Source organism: Lissotriton helveticus, chromosome 7 (assembly GCF_964261635.1).
Source record: "Lissotriton helveticus chromosome 7, aLisHel1.1, whole genome shotgun sequence".
Lineage (NCBI taxonomy): Eukaryota > Metazoa > Chordata > Amphibia > Caudata > Salamandridae > Lissotriton > Lissotriton helveticus.
Window position 1 is genome coordinate 49639032 of NC_136068.1, and position 23204 is coordinate 49662235.

At 43.0% G+C, this 23204-nt stretch overlaps 1 protein-coding gene across 1 annotated transcript in view; it reads right to left on the reverse strand.

The window, feature by feature from the left end:
• Positions 1 to 375: 375 nt before the first annotated feature.
• The window catches only part of LOC144768001 (alpha-2-macroglobulin-like), a 203923-nt gene continuing 181094 nt past the window's right edge, over positions 376 to 23204 (reverse strand). The window contains exons 31-36 of the mRNA XM_078651390.1: positions 19286 to 19410; positions 7215 to 7305; positions 4599 to 4667; positions 3372 to 3474; positions 1252 to 1293; positions 376 to 552 (exon numbers count right to left, since the gene is read on the reverse strand). Coding sequence (XP_078507516.1) covers positions 524 to 552; positions 1252 to 1293; positions 3372 to 3474; positions 4599 to 4667; positions 7215 to 7305; positions 19286 to 19410 — 459 coding nt within the window. The 3' untranslated portion in view covers positions 376 to 523. The remainder of the gene's footprint in view (positions 553 to 1251; positions 1294 to 3371; positions 3475 to 4598; positions 4668 to 7214; positions 7306 to 19285; positions 19411 to 23204) is intronic.

Consider the following 23204-nt stretch of genomic DNA (forward strand, 5'->3'; position numbering starts at 1 on the left):
AGGAAAGTGATAAATCTACCTGCTCATGTGTCTGTTAACATCGACAGCTGAGGACCATCTAACTCTTCATGTGTTCACTGTCAGTACCGACAGACAATCATGACCAATGCAATTATTCATGCTCTCGTCATTACCAACATTAGTTAGTCATGATCCGGTTACCTTTTCATCCCTGGTTTTAGGTGTCACTCTGTAAACACATTGAACATCAATAATACTAAGATACAATCATTGACACTGTTTTACCACTTATTTAGGGAAAAACACTAGTTATTCGTTCAGTAAAATGCACAAAAACCATTCAGCCAGTAAAGCACGACTGAAGAGAGGGTGGAAATCAGGACATAATTGCAAGAAAATATGTCTGAAAAGAACTCAGCATCAGAACATCTTGCTTTATTGTCAGAGATTTATTTAGCTCCAGAAAGTGACTCTTCATCCCCTGGGGGTGTGGTGGTATTGCCCGCACCTCAATCATTGTCAGGTGTTCCATTTGGGGATCTCCTTCTTTGCATACACAGCATCAGTGGTGGGTCTGATGCTCATGAGGATCTAGAGAAAAGACAACCATGTAACCATGAGAGAATTATTTTATAGAGATTATGGTTCTATTTGTTGGATATTCTATTGCCAGTTTTTAGGTGCCATCGACTCTCATTTATAAGAGAAAACTATCAGTGGACTGCAGTGTGCCATGAGTGTTGAAGCATTCCCAATCACGAGACGCTGCCACTCATCACTGCACCTCATGCCCGTCATTGGTTATGACTAAACAGATCTACAGACTCGGTTCTAGACTTGGGCCCTGTTCCCAAAACCCTTCCTAGGAGGAATCCAAGCCCGCTAACAAAGATCTACAAACAACAATCAACCAGATGCCTAGGAGGTGACCTTTCAGAACATGCTTGTCATCAGATCTGTCAAATACATAACTTTCAGTGGAATAACTTTGCCCTCTCATGACTCCAACATCAAGAGATCCCCTTACCTCCACCTTAGTGTGAAAGAGGCTTTTTAATTTATTACAAGACTAAAACCCCTTTCGTAGCTACATTTTGAGACAACCTCACTTTTCACATTTGCTAGAGCAGTGGACCCTCCCGAGTATCTCTTACCAACGCACAAGGGTTTCCAACCCTCAGTTTAAAAACCTCTCAATTAAAAAGCCTCTGCAGCATCATCAAAGTATTATACACCTAACAAGAGCATCATGCTGTCATGACCTAGATCAGGCGTTACCCAACTGCATACCTGCACTGCAGGGGGTGCTGTAATCCTCCACAGCAAATTCATCTGAAACAAAGAAAAATAGGTCATGTAATTTAACAAAGAAGCTTAGTTTTGTCTCTTGCTTTAGTAAGTTGGGCATCTGTACAAAAGAAAGATTCAGCAATAGATTCAACAATTACACTCACTACTTCCAGACACCATAGGACTGCAACAAACAGGATTTAGATCTACCCATTTCTACTACTAGATGGTGGATATTATATTATCTGTTTCACATGTAAATAATATGGATATTCTATTTAGCTTTGGTGGGCTCACACATTTTACCACTAAATAAAAAATAATGCCATATTCTTTTTATTCTATTGGACAGTGACTCTGATTTATTCTACCAAAGTGCAGAACATGAGCCTTGAAACCAAGAAAATATTTTTTTGAGTTAGCACCTTTTAGGTCAGAGGGCTTTATCAAGAAAGGGGGAATCCAACAGTCCTTTAAAGCAGGGCTGTAGTACATCCCCCTGTATCATAGGGGGGCCTTAACCTGACAGTGCCTCCCAACCTTTGAGAGGACCCCAATTCAGCCCATGACCAATGACTATTTTTGAAATATGGTACCCCACTTCACAAGCTGCTGGGAGGGGTCATCATTTTGTGTTACGTCAACGCAGATACATTTGAGATCTGCCATCTGACCTTCCCACATAAGTCCAGAAATGCTGAATATCTGGACGCTTTATTGTGTGACTGGTTCATGAAACAATCATAGTCCTCTCAGATGTCTCACCTCTCAGGTGATCTTTCATAAAGATCCCCTTAGCAAGTAAACAAAATTGTCACTCACTTCACAGTTCATCAATGAATGGTACTAAATATATATTTACAATTGCGCTACAGAAGCGGGATGATTACGGAAAGCCAACTGAGAAAATTATGCTCATAAAAGATCTAGGGGTACATGCATCAACCTATTTAGGAAGTGCAAACGGTGCGAATCGGTAAATTCGGCCGTTTGCGCTTCCTAAATAAGTTTTTGGGATGCATGAAACAATTTTTGAAAATCCGCATTTTTTTGCAATTCCTAAAAATGCGATTGCATTTAAGGAATCGCATTTGTGCGAATCCTTAAATGCAATGCATGAATTTTTTAAAAAAATGCAAATTTTGAAATAGGAAGTGCAAATTAACACGAGGTTGACCCTCGTTTTAATTTGCGAAATTCCGAAAAAAAGCACAAAAATGCATTTTGGAAAGTGTAATGTTACACACACACATGTCCTTTGGACATGTGTGTGTGTGTAACTTGCACTAAAACAAACATTTCAAGGGTGCAGGGCGGGGTCCTTTGAACCCCCCTCAGCACTCTTGCAATGCATCATCAAAATTTCATTCGCAAAAACAAAATTCGCAAAAAGGCATTGATTCCTATGGGCCTCTAGGCCCATAGGAATCAATGTAATGCCATTCCTTAATTGCGATTCGCAATTAAGGAATCGCAATTTCCGAAAATTAAGAAATCCTAAAAACATTTAGGATTTCTTGATGCATAGGATTTTGCAATTCCTAAATTGCGATTCCTTAATTTTCGCAATTTAGGAAGTGCAAAATCCTACAATGATGCATGTGCCCCCTAGATCTCTCTTGCAAGAGATCTTCTGTCCAGATCCTGGGCTCCACATTTGAGAAGGCACAACTTGCCACAAAAGCCCCCCTAAGAAGGATAACGCTCCTCCTCTCCCTATTGTGTGATGACGAATCCCTGGGTATCAGATGATCATAACTAGAGTCTCGTCAGGATATTGTGACTTGTTTACAGGACAACACAGTGAGTGGTCAGATTCATGGAAATTCTCTCCCATGCCTGCAGCTGGCAGCTCTGCTTAAAATTTCTTTGAAATTAAAATATTCTTCAAACATAGTCACAACCGGCCTTCACAAGGTTCCTAGAATAAGGGCCTTGCACACTGGTAAACTAGCATTGTGTATATAAAATTCAACCATCCCTGCATTCGGCAAAATCCTTCTGGTGGCGGTCATTTGCACAAATCAAGCTTTTGGTGCATTCACCATCTTGCTTCCCGCACGAAAGGAGATTAATGGTACCCTAAAGCTCAAACCGGTGAAATTAATGCAAAAATGTACCTGTTTCATAGTAATCAGTTATTGTGACCATAGCCGGTTTCCTGTGTCTCACTTCAAAGTCCTGCTCAACTGAGAACCAAAAGGAGATGGTAGCATTGGAGACCTGCAGAAGACAAAATGGAGGTCAGCATAATTTCACTTTGCTTTTGGATTCAGTTTGTTTCATTTTCATTTCTTAAAGCAAAGGCTACCAGTGACACTGTTCTGGAAGCTCATAAAACCAGAATTCACTGTGGTTATTACTTACATAAGTTCTGCAGTTAAATGAATATGAAACTTTCTGACTCACAGAGGATCACTCATTTCTTGCCTGTAATAATTCTTACATGAGATTTCAAAGGATATTCTTCTTGTAATAAACAGTTTTGGCGAAATCTAATTGAGCAGTGGCCTAATGATAGAACCCATCCCTGGTAAATATTATGAATGTGAGAGACGCACAGGAACAGTGTATTATATTTTCTAAAGTAATGTACCAGTGACAATTGAGTACATGAAAAATAAATAAAAATACCAACTCACCTGAAGTTCAAATATATGATTAATACAAAATCTTAGGATGTATTTCAAAGTTTGGTGACCATCCTGTAATCACCAAAAAATTTCCAGATGCCCCATCTGCAAAAACCTGTACTTCCCTCACCCAATTTAGAGGTTCAGAAACTGTTGGTTTTTTGGCAGTGGTGCCTCATGTTGCTTCCGCGTTCAAAATCACTAGGAATTAATAATATCCGCTCCACTCAAGGAGGGCATACAGTCACTAGATTGACCTGCCTGAGTCTGCCATGATGGGATTCTATTAGGCCCAATTTTTAGAGACCAATCTCCATGCACAACAGAAACCAATTATATATTTATTTTGAACAACAATCCCCCACTTTTTAGAGTGGCCAAAACAAATATGACACTTGCTCAGCAAACTTCTCTTCCTTAAGTGGAACTACCGTGCCAGTAACTGTGCTGATGGGTTTAGAGATCCCTAGCGAGCAGGCAGGGATCACTAAATATGGTGAGCGGGCCGCCTGTCAGGGCCTCACGATACTGCTATTTTGTGTTTCTTCTGGTTTCATGTGTGTTTTTTGCATCAATGCATTTGTAAAATAGTATTCATAAGGATAAAGGCAACAGGGTTTGGTGGCTATCTACTCATGTGCATTCTTGAAAGTAAAATATGAATAAATACTCTTGGTTGCCCACATTTAAGTCCTAGAACTGTAACATACTTACATGTTCCAGGTAAATAATGGCGTTGTTAGGGTGGACCTCTGTCCGTCCAATGCCCGACCAGTTGTTCAGCTAGAAGCAAATAGTACAGAAAGAAAATTGGTGACAAAAATGAACTCCAAATCTTTACCAAGAAAAAGCATGACTGCTCCGGGCATTCCACAGACCCGTGAGATTGTTTAGGTACCTATAATTATTATTACTAACTTTGTGGGGTGCATATTGGATTTGATTACTGATCATATGTTAAATGCAAATGGTTAGTTTTCTTTAATGTCACCCAACTTTTGAATAACTAGAATCTGAGGATCTGGAGTCAGAATGGTGTGCCAAGACCACACACTTTTGATGAATTGGGAAACTCGGCATTCAAATTCAGATGTTGAGGTTCTATGGTCTGTACTTAATGTATTAGTGCCCACGTGTATCATAGGAAAGCGTAGAGAGAGACCTAAAACAAAGTACCATTCCCAAGGCCCACTTTCGAATTGCAAACATTGTAAAGGAAGATGTGACACTTGGGTCAAAGCCATTCAGCTTACACTATCTTGAGCACAGGCATAACAGCACAGTTGAAAAACAGACATCAACACCTCAAAAAGGACAAAAACATTATCATCAATATCTCACTTGCAAAGCAAGAACAATGATAGAGCACAGAAGCAATTAAAAAGAATGGAAAGAAAGACATAATCGGTGACAGTGAAAGTGACATACTAATAAATTTAAGACAAGATATTGATATATCTTGCTCTGCCCGTGCCTGCACAGCTACCTGCCTCTTAAAATCCCCTGATGAAGAACCATTAGGCACTTTATCAAGTCTGTGTGATGCCCAGCTCATTATGGCACTCCATGAAGATCTAAGCATCACAGAGAGCATCTTCTTTGACTCAGTGAAGCTGTCATGAATCAACTCTGTTGTCACCCTTAGCCCTTGACCCTAGGGCTCTTAATATTTAAATGATGTGTACACTCAGGGGGTCACATATTTAATCTGTCCGTCCCGGATATAGACCACTATGTATAATGTTGTTTCTTTCTCCAGCTTACATTTTCCGATTGCTTGCTATCTCAGCAAGCATTTGTCTACTATACTCCTAATACCTTGCATGAAAAATGTAACTCAACTTACTTCCTTACTTCAGAGTGACCCTCTGCTTGCCTTCTCTGCAGACCTTCTATTTCTGAGTCTAGCCTCCTGTCAGTCTCATGCCTGCTGCCTCAATCCTTCTTGTTATAATTCTGCAACTGGCTGATACTTTATTTCATAGATCATAACCACTCCTCTTTAAAGCCTTCTCCCTTTAATCTGACATTACCTATTCACCACCAGCCAATCAAACTCACCAATAATTTAACTAAAACCAGATCACCCTCCTAATGATCACACCTACCTGGAATTAATACATATATTTAAAAAAACTGGAATAAATGCATGGAATTTATTTCTTGCAAACCCATGACTAATTCCAAAAACAAACCATGACCACTAGAATATCCACAGACCTTGTGTTCTGTACCAGAGGGCTACTCACCATAAGGCCCTTCAACGCCTCGTCAGGGGAAGTAAGTGCTATATAAATCCAACTCCAATTACCAATGTCACCAGGTTAGAGTACCCCCACTCAGTGGTGTAAGCACTACCTTTACATTGGATCCATATAAGTATTCTCAGGGCGTTCATCCTCAATACCGATGAATGAGAAGATGCTTTGCCTAAATAAAGTGAAACCCAAACTCTCGATCTTCAGTTCTGCTATCGATGTCATCAATTTATGCACATACTCATTCAAGTAATCTTGTGACACAACATTAACCCCCAGCTAAGGATAAAAAATTTGGATCAGCACTTGTTCATGCCATTTCCATCAATTCTATCTTTTCATATGGCAACCTCATATTAAAGTGGATTTGCAACATAAAGGACCACTTTTCTAACTAAACTGTGCTCAAGCGCATCCGTTCTTCCCTAGTCAAAAAACTACAATACACATTATTTAGAATTTTGCAGCTCAAAAGCTGCTGCCTTAGATGGCTTTCACTTGTTTTGAATGCTCTCCACTGGCTTTCAGCCAGAGAAAGATGGCAATGTAAAGTTCTGGTGTTGATCCTCAAAATCTTCGACACACCCTCTAAAGTACCCCTTGATCTCTAATTAAAGTTACCGTACCCTATGTCCTTTCTCAGCCATCTCTCCAGGTGCCATATTTCAGGCCTTACAAATATGCCAAATTAGCTTATACTTAAACAAGATTTTCAACTGAGTGAGGAATCTTAGATTAATAACAGAAGATGATATAAAGCTAAAGATCAAATTAAGAACCACGGTCTAATAATAGTGACGGAAACCTATAGATGAAGCCAGGTTTAAACACAGGAACTTGAAAGAACTGGCAATTTGGTCACAACGGGAACCCTCATATAATAAAACAGCACATTTCCAAGAAGTGTGTGGATATGCAAACAGAGAATCTGCTCCTGGCATGATCAGATACTTAAAAACTCCTCATCCATTCATGTTTTGGAATGCAGTGATGCTGCACTCACAACCACAAATGACTCTACAAACCATTATTAAAAAAAATAAGGAACATAAATCTGGTATTGAAAGGTTACCATTTTCACTGTAGACTTTACAGGGATGAAGCCAGAGGGCATTTTCACATCCACGACAGCCATATTTGAGGATGGACGTCTACCGATGTAACTGGAAGAAACATTGAAAGTGAGAGGGGTTTTACAGCAGAAGGTAAATCGACAGCATAGCAAACAGATCAGGCAACTCATACAGTGGAAAAGAAGAGGTGTGTCTACTGCTGTGACAGCAAATAGCCAAGAACTGTATTAGACAGAATCCCACCAAAGTCACAGGCATTAACTGGTCATGTTGTGTAAAAGACATTTAAACCTCAGTTTTAGTTCATTAGATTTCACAATAAGATATTGCCTCTCTCTTCAAGTGTGTGTGCAGTCATTAGATACCCCAGTGTATTGTAACACTGAATATAATCACATTTGAATACACCTGGGGTAAGGAGTGAGGTCATACGCTCTGCTACGATCTGCTAAGGGTGTCTCTCTCCTCCTTTGTCTATGACATGCTATCATAGAGAGGGATACAGTGGACACACTGTCTGCAAGGGATAACAGTGGGGTGCCGCTCTCATTCTTTGTTTATGATGTGCTACCATAGAGAGGACAGAGTGGTCACACTGTCTGCAAAGAGATGCCAGAGGGCGCCTCTCTCCTTCTCCGTCTATGATGTGCTATCATAGAGAGGACAGAGTGGTCACACTGTCTGCAAAGAGATGCCAGAGGGCGCCTCTCTCATTCTTTGTCTATGACGTGCTACCATAGAGAGGACAGAGCGGTCACACTGTCTGCAAAGAAATGCCAGAGGGCGCCTCTCTCATTCTTTGTCTATGACGTGCTACCATAGAGAGAGAGACACAGTGGTCTGGTCCAAGTTTTATTTATTATGTTTTGGAACTCCAAAAGAGGTCCACATAAACAAGAAAAAGAATAATAAACATATACATAATACAAAATACTCAAGAAAAATACAACCAATCACTTGACAACATTTTTAACTAATACTATGTGCTCAACCAACACTATTAATGAGACCTTCTAATAGATATTTAAAAAACATTTAAAGAAATTAAAAATGTTAAAACAAAACATTGCATTAGGAGGATTATATAAAGCACTCATGAAGGAATTGGCAGAGAGAATATTCAATTTTAAACAAATTTGTCTGAACCATTTGCGGCGAAATAAGCGAAGTGCAGGACATACAAAAAGAACATGAATAAAATCTTGGGTAGACAGATTGCAAAGATTACAGGTTGCAGAACAACCGTACCACTTAGCCATAAGCTTATTAAGGGGGAGTAGATCCTGCCTTAAAAGTAGCCAGAAACGCCTTATACCATGGGGTATATTCCAGGCGACATAGGGTTGCATGCGTTTTAATACGCACGTATCAATAAGGGGGATACATTTTTCTTGGCAAGTATGAATTCCCTATCCAGTGTAAAGCTGAGTTCCCACGAGGCCTGTTTCAAAAGAGGTTTTAGCTGAGCGGCTGATAGGGTGAAAAGAGTGCTCTCCTTCAATTGTAAAAATTCAACAGCTTTCCTAAAGTTCTTTACAAGAGAGGAGAATTCCCTAAAAATACCCAACAATTCCAACTTCATTAGGTGACGCAGAGTACCCACCTCCCCTCTTGCCAAGCTGGTTACCCAACGCACCAACACTCGCACCCAACTACTGCGGATGCCAAACTCAAGTCTTAGGGATGCCACTGAGCAGGAAGTATTAGTAGAGGCTAAAAACCTTAAGACTTTTCCTTCTACAACATGTAAAAAGCCCCATTGCCCTACATCAACTATTGCGATTCCGTACAGGAGGGAAGACAGTATTTTAGCCCTAAAGACCTCTAGCATATGAGGAAAGTGTCTTCTTCCAGTGGCAGAATATAATGCATTTAAACTTTTACCCTGCGACAAGGCCTTACGAGTTTGTTATCAATGTGGGCCTTGTCGCTTAGGTTGTCAGATAGTATTTTCCCCAAAAAGACATAGGAGTTAACCACCTCCAATTTATGTCCACCAAATGACCAGCCAAATTTCTCATATTTTGTGTTTTTTTTTCTCCCTGAAATACTCATGATTTGACTCTTGGTCGTATTTATCTTTAAATAATGGAATTCTGAGAAGAGATGCAGGGCATGCAGACGATTATTTAACCCCTTTGGTGTAAGGTCTAGTATAAGAATATCGTCCGCATAAAACAAACAAGAAATGGGGGATCCCCCTAAAGACGGAGCAATACCTTCACAAGCTGCTAAAGACCTAGGGAGATCAGAAATATATAAGGAAAAGAGCAGAGGTGCCAAAAGACAACCCTGCTTTATTCCATTAATATTCGGGATAATTTGGGATAACCCCCTTTCCCCACCTTGTAGTACTTGGCACCAAGTATCAGAATGAAGGGCTTTAACCAAATCTAACAGGAGGGGAGGCATACCCAGGGCTGCCAGCTTTCTCCACAGCAATGGCCGAACTACTTTGTCGAATGCTGTGGAGAAGTCAATAAACGCAGCATATATTCTTCCTCCTCGGACCCTAACATATTTATCACAGATTATCTGGAGAGCGGTGAGGTTGTCCAATGTACCGTGGCCCTTGCGAAAACCTGTCTGTTCTTGGGGCAAAATATGATTCCTCTCCACCCAATCATTTATAGAATATAGGAGACATTTGGAAAAGATTTTGCCAATTGCATCAAGAAGGGCTATTTGTCGATAATTCTTAGGATCATTCCTATCTCCCTTCTTGAACAAAGGCACCAAAATGCTCCCTTTCCAAGACGGGGGGGGGGGACAGATTTATTCAAGAAGCAGAATCTAAATAAAAGGAACAAAATTTTGCTCCAAGAAACAGGGTCCTGTTTTAGGACAGATATGGGGAGTTCATCGGGCCCCATTGCACCTGAAAGACGGAGTTCTTTTATAGCCAATTCAATGGTTTTCTCGGACGGGAAATCTAATAAGGTATTGCTATCATAGCTAAGGTTCGGATACACGTCCACAGGCCCATTACTGGCATATAAATTTACAATATAATTTACCCAGGTTTGCTCACATATGTGAATAGGGCGAGGCCTAACTCTTGTTCCACAACCCTCCCCGATTATGGACCAGAACAGTCTAGCATGCCCATTCACTGCGGCCTCCCGCAGGTTAATCCAGAGAGAATCCTCTTTTTCTTTTTTTATTTTAAACTTGGCCCTTCGTCTCCTTCTTTTTAAGGTGGTTATTTGTCGGTATCTTTCGGGGGATCTGGACAAGTATTGTTTCCTCACCAATTTATTTATTTCTCTATTTAGGGAAATGACCGAGCAAGGGAGTGTGGGCTTTTTTATGATTGAGTTGGATTTCCTTGCAACCAAAGTAATCCTCTTCATAAAAGACTCAAAAGACAACAGTTCGGCCCCTGGCCAATTATGGAGATCACTGAGTGTTTTATCTAAAAGATTTCCTAGACCCTTCATGGCTTTTGAGTTCCAAAAGCATCTTCCAGTTTTAGCCCCAAAGTTTATTAGGTCACCATTAAGAGTCCAAGAGTCAGCCGGGGGCGGGATTATGGAAAGTGTTAAGACAATTATTTTATGATCACTGAAAGGAGTTTGTGAGATCACTAAATCTTGTAAAAGATGGAAAAAACAATACTCAACAATTATGTAGTCCAATATCGACTCACTATTGTGAGATTTGTGCGTAAAAAGAGCCGGAGTGTCTGAATGGAGCCTTCCATTCACTATAATGCCCTCGGATTCAGATAATTCTTTCAAGAGCAGTTTCCCTCTCTTGTTTGTTCTAATTTTATCAGGAAAAAGAGCTTGTGGGATCTGAAAGTATTCCTCTTTAAGCCTGTTTCTAAATAGTTCCAAGCTTAGATTAGAAATCTTACAATTAAGATCACCCAGTAAAATTACCTGTGGGGAGGGAATTGTTTTCTTAATTTGTTTAATGAAGGCGATAACTTGTTTTAACACTCCATTATAACAGTCATCAGGGGGAATATATGCATTTATTAATACCAAGGACTGAATCTTTTCCAGATTATCAAAATAAAATAATATCACTGCCTGGAAAAGATTACTGGGATGTAAGTGATGTGAGTATTTCCACTTTATCAGATTCGACAATAGGCAAGCAATTCCCCCTTTAGCGTGACCCCTCTTTCAGGCAACAGCCCCTCCTTCCAAGACGATGTAATCCCTATCCACTGTCAATTTATCCACACACCACGTCTCTTGGATACAGATCACATTAGCCTCCAAGGTATATAAATACTGCATCTTTTCAGGACTGTTCTTGATTACGGCGGCATTCCAAGAGATAATTTTCAAATTGCTGCTAAAAATGTGTCAATAATTTGGGATTGTCTGTAGATTTACCCGATAGAGCGCCGGGTAACCAATTCCATTGCTGACCATTGTCTACACTATTTTCCTTTGAGGGGAAAAATAGAGGGATTACATGGGATACTAGGCGTTTAGAGTCAGAAAGGCTGATCCTTAAATCCTCAAAGGGGAAAGGAGGAGCAGCCTGTCCTATGCCGAAGGGCCTCCTATCAAAGGAATCGACTCTACGGGGGGAGAAAAAAGGAATTACATCGATCCCACGACTCTGAAAATTCTCAGCCTGTTTCAAAATGTGGTTAACAATAAGTTTGGAATAGAACCTAACCCTAGTACAGGAACCTACCTCACCATTCAAGATTGTGACCAGATCAATATCACTAGTTTGAATTAACTTCAAGCTCTCCATTTCCCTAAAACATCTAAGGAGCCAGGATCTGTTCATAACTAATTCAGTATCAAAGAGAGGGAGAAAATCCAGCGTCAGCGTATCTATACTCTCCTCCTCTGTAATTCCAAAGTTTTTTTTAGAGTAGACTACATCTTCTATTGGAACAAAAAAAGAGGAAGCAGTTGGATTGAGGGCTGATATCAAATTAGTAACAGAATTTTTCTGGTTCCCTATCGAAAAAGGGTTCGATGGCATCTCTAATCCGGTAGGGGGGATTCCTAGACTGGGAATCATACAACTAGAGATAGTATCGGTGTTCTCAAAAGACAGCGCTGGCGCCTCTTCACTTTGCAAATTGGTGCCCTGCTGTGGACTTACAGCTTCAGCCCCTACAATAGTTTGAAAGGACATATTAACCTCACTCTTGACGTTCTGGTCTAAAACATCGTCAAAGATTATTTGTCCCTGCCTCTTTTTTTAAATCTACGGAGAGGTTTCTTCTTTTTCCCTCTACGCTTTTCTGGTTTTTCCGTTTTTTCTTTTTCTTTTTCCCCCTTCTCCTTAGACTCTTGGACAAAGATAGGGAAAAACTCTTTAACAGATTTTAAATCTTCTCCCTTACTAGAATCTTCTACAATTTCGAGGGCCGCATCGATGATACAGTTATATGCTGATGATTTAGGGACTGACGAAAGCACATTTGATAATAACTCATTTTCGGCGGAGACAGGTGGGATGTTCTGAATTGGATTGAGAGAGGAAACTATATGCCCGGGTTCGGGCCAAACAACATCACCGGCTTTAAGACCTTGCAAACCACCACGAGGATCAATACTAGGAATCTGTTCCCAATTTAAAAGGACCTTCAGGATCTGGGTGACAGTTTCTAAAACACAATCATTACTTCCTACAAATTTGCCCAATAGCATTAACATTGAGGACAACAGGTGTTCTAGAGCAATTAGGGACTCGGAAATGGGCTTATCCAGACTCTCTGGGCGAGAAAAAACAGTAGGGTGAATGCCTGATATATTCAACTCGGGACTATTTGAGTTGTTAGTCAAAGAGGTAATATCATGGGATTGTATCGAAGGGGTGCTACTATAGAGATGGAGATCCGGGGGAATGGAGCCAAGAGAAGTTTTGGCGGCCTCAAGTAACTTCAAAGATCCATATTGCAAGTAACGCCCGCAAAGATCCAGATCAATGTCCAACATTTGGGAATCCTCATTTCCCACTTCCCTTTGATTAGAACCAACTGCAAGTTTTTGTATATAGTTGGCATCAAGCATTTTTGGAGTATTATTCAAAATCTGGTCCTCAGCTCTAGGGGCAAGTAAGTTACTAGGGAGGGAAACAATGGGATTTATTGAATTAATTTCATCACAGATTAGAGAACTCATACCAGATTTTCCCCCCACAAGTGGATCCTCCACTAACAGCATTGAAGTCCCCACAGTGGAAGCCACTACGCCCATATCCCTTGGCATATTCTTATCTTTGGCCTTCTTCCATAGCTGGAATAGTTGACACTGGCCCTTTAATTGTAAATTTTGGACATCCTTATTCCTGAGAGGGTTGGATTTGGTTTTGGCGCACGACCTTCCTACCAAGAGTCTCCCCGAACTGAGTTTTTTTGCAGTCATGATTCAGCAATAGATTAACCAAAATAAAAACAATTTCTAATACAGTGACAATTAGAAAGGCAGTGTATGAATATCAACATGAAAATAGTTAGGCCCAGCCCGGCCTCCTTCGGTCCCTGACGGCCACAGACGGTCCCGCCCTTGTCCCGGGCTTCGCCCGGCTAGCCCGCGCGCGTCCCGCGTGCGCGATACCTTGGTCAGTTAAATAGAGTAAGTAGGTGGGGCGGGAAGAGGACCAGCTGGTGCAGATTGGGCAGCGCACTGCACGCTGGTCCTCGCAGTCCCGGTGGGGTCTGGAATTAGTCTCGTTGCAGCCCTCCTTCAAAGTCACCAACCTCGAGCGGCGCCCGCGGAGCGGGGGCCGGGAGGAGTGGGCTGAAATCCAGTCGACTTAAGTCCAGAGGGAAAAAGGAACAAGCAGAGCACTCCCGTAGGTTCACGCGCTACAATAGCCTTTTAGCGCGATGAGCAGCAATCCGTCAAAGTGCAGTCTGCACGGAGATTTTCACGATCCGGGGGGTGGGGCGGGAAGAGGACCAGCTGGTGCAGATTGGGCAGCGCACTGCACGCTGGTACCCGCAGTCCCGGTGGGGTCTGGAATTAGTCTCGTTGCAGCCCTCCTTCAAAGTCACCAACCTCGAGCGGCACCTGCGGAACGGGGGCCGCGAGGAGTGGGCTGAAATCCAGTCGACTTAAGTCCAGAGGGAGAAAGGAACAAGCAGAGCACTCCCGTAGGTTCACGCGCTACAATACCCTTTTAGCGCGATGAGCAGCAATCCGTCAAAGTGCAGTCTGCACGGAGATTTTCACGATCCGGGGGGTGGGGCGGGAAGAGGACCAGCTGGTGCAGATTGGGCAGCGCACTGCACGCTGGTCTTCGCAGTCCCGGTGGGGTCTGGAATTAGTCTCGTTGCAGCCCTCCTTCAAAATCACCAACCTCGAGCGGCGCCCGCAGAGCGGGGGCCGTGAGGAGTGGGCTGAAATCCAGTCGACTTAAGTCCAGAGGGAAAAAGGAACAAGCAGAGCACTCCCGTAGGTTCGCGCGCTACAATAGCCTTTTAGCGCGATGAGCAGCAATGACACAGTGGTCACACTGTCTGCAAAGAGATACCAGTGGGGTGCCTCTCTTATTCTTTGTTTATGACGTGCTACCATAGAGAGGACAGAGTGGTCACACTGTCTGCAAGAGATGCCAGCGGGGTGCCTCTCTCATTCTTTGTTTATGACGTGCTACCATAGAGAGGACAGAGTGGTCACACTGTCTGTAAAGAGATACCAGTGAGGTGCCTCTCTCATTCTTTGTCTATGGCGTGCTACCATAGACAAAGAATGAGTGAGGCACCTCGCTGGCATCTCTTTGCAGACAGTGTGACCACTCTGTCCTCTCTATGGTAGCACGTCATGGACAAAGAATTAGAGTGCTACCATAGAGAGGGACAGAGTGGTCACAAAGTCTGCCAAGAGATGTCAGTGGGGTGCCTCTCTCATTCTTTGTCTATGAAGTGCTAACATAGAGAGGACAGAGTGGTCACACTGTCTGCAAAGAGATACCAGTGAGGTGCCTCTCTCTTTCTTTGTCTATGACATGCTACCATAGAGTGGGACACTCTGCTAGGATATTCAAGTAGAATGTCAGACCGTAATTCTTCCGCACTCATGGGGTTTACCACAAGAACATGACAAAGGTACCATGCTCATGCTAGAAAAATTCGGATGTATGACGGTACAACGCGTACTGTTACAACGCGTACCTTTACGACGTAAGTTTTACAACGCAAGTCGTCACAATGACTTGCGTTGGGGCCGCTGGATAGTGAATAGTTTAATTTACTATTCCAACTCCAGTCCCCGTGGATAGTAGGGAAGGTGTTGGATAGTAAATTAAACTATCCCCTATCCTAGAGCGCCCTCCAGCGAAAGTCGTTGTAACGACTTTCGTTTTAAATCCTGAGTTGTAACGGTACCGCGTTGTAACGGTTCCGTTGTAAAGGATGTTTCCCGAAAAATTCCATCAGAAACTGACTAACTCTCCTCCAGTATTAAAATATCAGAACGCTGAGAGCTCCTTTAAAGATAATGGAGCAAAAGCAGTCTATAAACATTGGAATAGGCCCACCGCTTTCAACATTACAATGTCCTAATCCACAGCCTCTGCCTTTCTCTTTTCCATGTCCCTTCAGGATGTGTGGCTTGGGCTGGGGAAGATAGAAGTCAATGCTGTGGACCAAGGCCCACAGGAACCTTCCCATGCCCTCCTCCCGTATCTCACGGTGTCATTGGAGCCTCGTAGGGAAGGAGGGGATTCCTGCTCAGTGCTTGGGTCACCCTGGCTGGACCGCACAGGGTAAAACAGCTTGATCGAGCCCAGGAAAAAGCAAGGACCGACCCCTGCCTCCTTTCACAGCTGTTGCTATGTTTGTTCAACAATTAACAGAAATGGCCCTGTGCGCCACTGTAATCGTTGAACGTTTGGTGCAATATACTTACGACTAACCTTATAACTAACATAGTTGTCACATTTAGAATGGATTAGGAACAACTGACATCAACAGCTAGAGCTATTGCTTGTTTTGCACATCTTCTTGGGAAGGCGCTGTAGGCCCCACACTATTGGTTCTAACGATGAAACGATGTGTCCAATTTTGTTATATGAGGATATAGTTTTTAACCCCTTTGACGCTCATGACGAGCCCAGTGTTTTTAAATATTAACTTACTGCTAAACACAGCACCTCCTTAAGGTCACCACCCCTCTCCCCAGGTCAGGGCCCAGTGTGGCCGCCACAGTCGCACTACCCTAAAGCCAGCTTTGCACCCCATCATCCCTTTTGACTCTCGAGCTGGTTTTCCCAGACACATGTATTCTTCCCTGCTCCTTCTCGGGAATCAACAAATCTCAGGAGGGGAATACCATCAGCATTGATGTGGTTAATAAACAAATCATGGAGGTCTTAAGTACCATCTTCATTAAAAATGTTTGAAAAACTTTTAATTTAGGGACTTTGACTCCACATTTTGATTAGGTTAGAATTTGGTCTTACTCAGTCAGCAGTTTTAAATGATATAATATAGTCAATATATTATGTAAATTTCAAAAAACTGTCCATTAAAGAAGACTTGAAACTACACCCAAGAGCAGGAGTGGTGGGCCAATGAAATCGAGATGAATTTCTTATTAAAAAAACATCAACTGCCTAATGTAAAAACATTAGCAGTGATTCCTAAAATGACTAGGAAGCTATTAATGGAAAGGAACATTAAAATTGTATTGTATGAGAGTGACTTACTGCCAAAACAAACTATAAGAACTTTCTTAACACACATAGTACATTCTCAAAAGAAAGGTAATTTTATCCAGATTCTAAGTTAAATTCGTGGCCAAAAAAAGACTTTTTTACATTTTAGGCTCCTGTACATCCCAGTTTTTCAGTTTGAGGATTTATGTATTAAGACTGGGGACACAAATAGGCTATGCCGCTTTTGCAACCCACCTTCTGATACTACAGATGTATCCTTGGTCTATGCCATTTAATTACAGGACTTGAAACTATTCTTTCATGCAGCGACCACAAGAACACTCAAAGATGCAACTATGTTCTATTTTGCTGGGCGCTCTAACACATTTATAAGGTGTAAAACCAAATTTCTTTCACTGGTGGGGTAGCACAAAAAGGCCCAGCAGAACAATTTACTATGGTCATGTTACAATTTAAAGTTTTTCATATGAATTCTTAACTGATAAATGATTAGACTGTATTAGGGAGGGGAGAGGTGTGGCGCTGCGGCCAGGGCAACTGCTGTGGACGCTGGGGATCACGGTTCAATTTCCAGCTCCGGCCGCAGGGGTCTGCCCAGCACCATGAGACTCTGGGCAATAGCTCGCTTAATCTTCCCTACGGCCCCCAGTGCCGAGAGACCCCTTCAGGGGTGATTCGTGTGCTATACAAGAACTGGATTTTTTTTATTATCATTAGTATCTATTTGGTTGTTTCTTTTTACTATTTATCGTAGTGTATTGATATTTTTAAAATTAATCGATAATCATTTACCTTCCTATCTACCATTTAAAGTGAGGACTTTGAAACACAGACTTTGGTCTGTGGGCTTTCCTACCCCCTCTGTCTCCCCGGGCGGCCTTTGTTTTAAATTAAGACGTTCCGTCTTCCTGGGGCCGAATGTTATAATAGCCTTAAAACCCGCCATAGTGGGCTACAGGGTCCCTTAAAGTCCCGCTCTGGCCTTTAATGGCCAGTATATCAGCCTCCTATTGCAGGCAATAGGTTGTATTATTCATGTGCTATCATGAAAATCTACCAGTAGCATCTCCTCCTCCATACTATCCCCATGGAGGTAAAAAGGTAGCTCATTTATTCTTTGAATTTAGTATTTCCTTCAGAAATTGCTGGATTTTCCAATTTCACACCATTGTAAAAAGGGATGTACGTCAGTACAACGAGATCATGTTGATCGCGGTACTTTACAACGCGGTTTTCACAACGCAAGTCGTTACAACGACTTGCGTTGGAGGGCGCTGGATTGAGGATCAATTTAATTTTCTATTCCAACTCCAGCCCACGTAACAGTAGGGAAGGTGTTGGAATAGAACATAAAACTATTCCTTTAACAAGAGCGCCATCCAGCGCAAGTCGTACTAATGGCTGCGTCGTAAAGGTTGCGCGGGGTAAACACCGCGTTGTAAAGGATGTTTCCTGTAAAAAGGGTTCTGAGAATGTAACTCTGGGTGAAGGTGTTAATGTCCAGCTTTCATGATCCTCTTCTCCAACCTGTATTGCTGCTTTAAAGCTGTATGTGACATGCTCCAACATGGAGTCATGTGGAGTCACCACCACTATAGGGCTCAAGATGCATCAGTATCACTAGTCACATCTTCATGCTTTAAAGGAGAATCAGGACCACCTGTCAGTGCCCTAAACTGCAAACTGGAGCCGGTGCTACCTGAGGTCTACAGGATGCAAAGTGCACTCATTACTTAATGACAGGTCCACAGTCTGCAAAGTGGGCCCAATAGCACATGTAAGGTTCTTAAGCTCCAATATGACTATAAACATCTGTCAGGTCCTCTAACTGGTCGACAGTCTGCAGAGTGGACTCAGTTCCACCAGTATGGCCCTCAAAAGCTGCAAAGAGGACTCAATACCACCAGTCAAATCCTCAAACTGCTACCTGAACCTAATACTAGGCCTGGACGGCAAATTCCGTTCCGCTCGCGGAATTTGCGGAATTTGGGTAATTTTGCGTTCTGCGGAGAACGCGAAATTGCCAAAAATTCTGCGTTCCGCAACTTTGTGAATTTTTTGCCTGTTCGCGTTCTCAAAATGCGTGTTCGTGAGATATTTCCCCCCGAACATTCATGCAAGCAGCGATTGCGAACAGTAAAAAAGCATCGCAAACAAGCAATTCCGCATGTTCGCGGAATTTCTGATTGTTCGCGGATATATTTGACCATTTCGCGGGGATTTGCGTAACGCGATTACGGAAATTCCGCCCACCCCTACCTAATACCACCTGTCAGAAAGTCAATCTGCGAAGTGGACTCAAAGCCTGAAGCACCACGGCACACTATGTTTTGTTAGGAAACTGAGATGACCCTGAGGAAACTACCCCTGACATTGCTGTCCTTCAGACTGAAGATCACGCTATTAATGTTCTTGCTTATGTTGGATTGTAAACGACCCTAAGACAAGACCAACTCAAACTTACCTGACGTTCACATGGACTTCAAAGGTCTTCTCAGACTTCTGGTTGCAGACATCCGGTACAGTCCAGACATGCAGATCAAATGGAGCGTCTCCAGTTGGATGTGGAATATTGTATCGCAGGGTAGACTGTAAGACAGTTACAGAAAGGTGCTATGTCTTTTTCTCTACTTTGTGTCCTCTCGTCAGTGGCTTTAGGCAATCATTCCTTTGGTGAGCTTCTCCTGTCTCTGGAATCTGTCATCTGGGCTTGTGCCTATGTCTGACTGCCTAACTCGTTGAAAACTAAAATATTGGTCTTGTCCCTCCTTTCACTAAATCATTCCCCGTTTCCCAAGGGGCTGGAATCCCACAGTAAAGCACAACTTAACAAGTGCAAACTTATTAAACATTCATCCTTGCTCAACTCTTATAACCTCATCCTTCGAAATGATCCTTCTTTATCCCACAACTGATCACTTCATCCCTTCCTTACACTCAACCGCTACCAACTCCCCATCAGGGCCGGGTAGCACTGTTGCGCCCGACGCAACAATAATTATTGGCGCCTCCCCCCCATGACCTCCTGCTCGGATTACCTCATGACCACCAGGCAAAAGTGTTCCTCATCTCTCCATGGACACTCTCTCACATACTTTTAATTTGTTTTAAAGCACTGGTAAAGGCTGACTTTACTAATAAAAATGTATATCTACCCAAACAACCACATTTCAGCAACATGAGGAAAAGACTTGGGAAAAAACATAACGTCCTAACCTATTTAATGCAGTTTGCATGCATCGCTTTTATTACCATTTGTAACAGGCACTGTTCTATATTAGGGTTGTATCTTATGAACTGTGGTGACAAAAGGATATCTGTGAGAAAAGCAGTAATTCACTGAGCTATCCAGATAAAATACAGATCTGTGATCTGCACAGTATGAGTTCTTTGCAGCAGGCATATTGACCCTCTGCACTAATTTAAGCAAGTGAAAACTACCCCTAGACAAAACTCTGATCACTCTCTCTAACAGGAACATTAACCACAAGAGTTATCTTGACATTTTTAATGCTGCCTAAAAACTCGAAGCACAAGTAACCCTGCTGCAGGTGTTTTTAAGTATTAACTTACTGCTAAACACAGCACCTCCTTAAGGTCACCACCCCTCTCCCCAGGGCAGGGCCCAGTGTGGCCGCCACAGTCGCACTACCCTAAAGCCAGCTTTGCACCCCATCATCCCTTTTGACTCTCGAGCTGGTTTTCCCAGACACATGTATTCTTCCCTGCTCCTTCCCGACGTGCGACTCATAAATCCGACTTCTGCTTCAGGCAGCAGCAGCTAGAAATGCACCTCAAAACATGCATGAATAGACACCGATAGAAGCAAATCGGTTGGTTTTAGTGAAAGCCACTCCATCTTTTTGACAATAGTTGAGTGCATCGGACACATAGGGGCTAATTCCGATGCGAGCAGGATGGGCTCTGACTGTCGGTCGGAGACCTCCTGCCCGCATCCGAATGAGCCGGTCGGATTCCTTTCCGACCGATCCATTCTGATGGGCTCAGTCGGAAAGGAATCCAACTCGGTTTCCCGGATGGCTTCAGAGGGGCTCATAGAGCCTGTTCCCCATCCAGAAACCCTTCAGTACTCCCCCGGCCGGCTCTTTCCGGGTGAGGGAGTAGGATGGCAGTTTCCCACTGACTTTTTGTGCCGGCCTTTCCAACACAAAAAAGCAGTGGGAAACGGATGTGCTGGATAGTGAATAGCTCCAGTCTGGAATCACTCCTGACCATTTCCAATCCTCTCCTTTCACCTGACCCTAACATTGCCATTACTCAATTTAATGAGTGGGTGGGTTCTGCGACCACCGCTCTGGTTCAGGCTAAACAACGATCTCGCAATAGATCTGCTCCATCGGCCCCCTGGTACTCGGAGGCCTTAAGGACACAGAAACAACTGTGCAGGAGCAAAGAGAGACATTGGCGAAGAGACTATTCCGAAGAGGCCAAAACCAAGTACAAAGAAATGGTGGCCAAATACAAAATTATGATTAATGAGCCCAAGAACAAGTTTTACTGCGAAAGAATTGAACTATCTAAAAACTCCAATAAGGCTCTGTACGAAACTACCAAGCAGCTAGCAGGCTACTCGCCCAACTTACATCCACCCCCCTCCCAATGGCTCTGCGATGCTCTGGCCAACTTCTTTTTTAGCAAAGTCAATGACATCTATTCGGCCTTTGCCAACTGTGCTAAAACCCCCACTAACATGTTTCGTACCCCCATTACTGGCCCTTCGCTCCTCCAGTTTGCAGATGTCTCCACATCTCAGATCATGGACATCATGTCCTCCATTAAAGTGGGTTCTGCTCTAGACCCGTGTCCTCTTAAAGTATTACTCCCGGTTATTGAAGTGGTTCTTCCTGCCATCACCACTATCTGTAATACCATGATAAAAACAGGCATCTATCCAGTCACCCTTCAAAAACCCTCATAAAACCCTTGCTCAAAAAAACAAATCTCGACGTGGAAGAATTTAAGAGCTACCGGCCAATTGCTAGCCTCCCAGCCTTGGCGAAAATTGCCGAAAAGGCTCTGAATCCCCAACTTTCAGCCTTTATAGAGGAACATCACCTGCTTGATGACTCCCAGTTCGGCTTTCGTCAATATCATGGGACGGAGACGGCCTTGATCAAAGCCGCGGATGATATTAGATCCATCCGGGACGCTGGAGGAACAGCAGTTCTTATACTGCTTGACTTGTCAGCAGCTTTCGACACGGTCGATCATACCATCCTGATCGACCGTGTCGAAAACATGGGTGTTCAACAAAAGGCCAAGAAACTCCTGGCCTCCTTTTTGGCAGAAAGGACCCAGGTGGTTACTATGGGACCTTTCCATTCTTCCACCTTGTCGCTGCCATGTGGAGTACCCCAAGGCTCATCCCTTAGTCCGACACTTTTCAATATTTATGTGTCGGACCTTGCCAATGTCATCCGAGCTCACGGGATGAGCCTTAACTCCTATGCTGACGATACCCAGCTGGTCCTCGCCATCAGGAATGACGGCCAAAAAATAGCAGATGAATTCAATTTGGGCATGCAAGCTATAGGGAACTGGATGGCCTCCAATTGCCTGAAATTGAATTCCGACAAGTCCGAAGTAGTCATCTTCGGACATCTGACCCCGGAATGGTCTTCCCGCTGGTGGCCGTTGTCACTGGGTCTCCCTCCTGCACCTGTGAACAGGGTGAGGAATCTGGGAGTCATTTTCGATGACCGTCTCACTTTTCTCCCGCATGCCAATCAGATTACCTCCTCTGCCTTTCATAAATTAAGACTTGTTAAAAAAATACTTCCCTTCCTTCCGGCTACAGCTGGCAAAACCCTGATAACGTCCCTTGTACTGTACACTTTGGATTACTGCAATGCACTGTTTCTAAATACACAAGAAAAAGTTCGTAACAAAATGCAAGTTATCCAAAATGCAGCTGCTAGGCTTTTGGGAGGAGTCCCCAAATATCATTCGGCGTCAGAAACTATCAGAGAACTTCACTGGCTATCCATCAGAAATAGAATAAAATTTTAAACTCTCTGTATAGTTTATAAGGCCTTGCATAACCAGGGACCAGCCTTTCTAATCCAAAACCTCACTCCCTACCGCCCCTCCAGATCTTTACGATCTTCCAATCTACATGAGTTAGTGGTACCTCGCACCAAACTTGTGTCATGGGGTGACAGAAGATTTCTTGTGTCAGCACCTAAACTCTGGAACACTTTGCCACATGCCATCAAAACCAGCCCTTCTCTCTGGTCTTTTCGTAAACAACTCAAGACCTGGCTTTTTAATCTACTTCCCCCTCTATGGTTGAATACGGCAGATATCCTAGCACCGAGATGCCCAAGGGCCTTCGTTCGCGCTCTATAAATGTTGTAAAATAA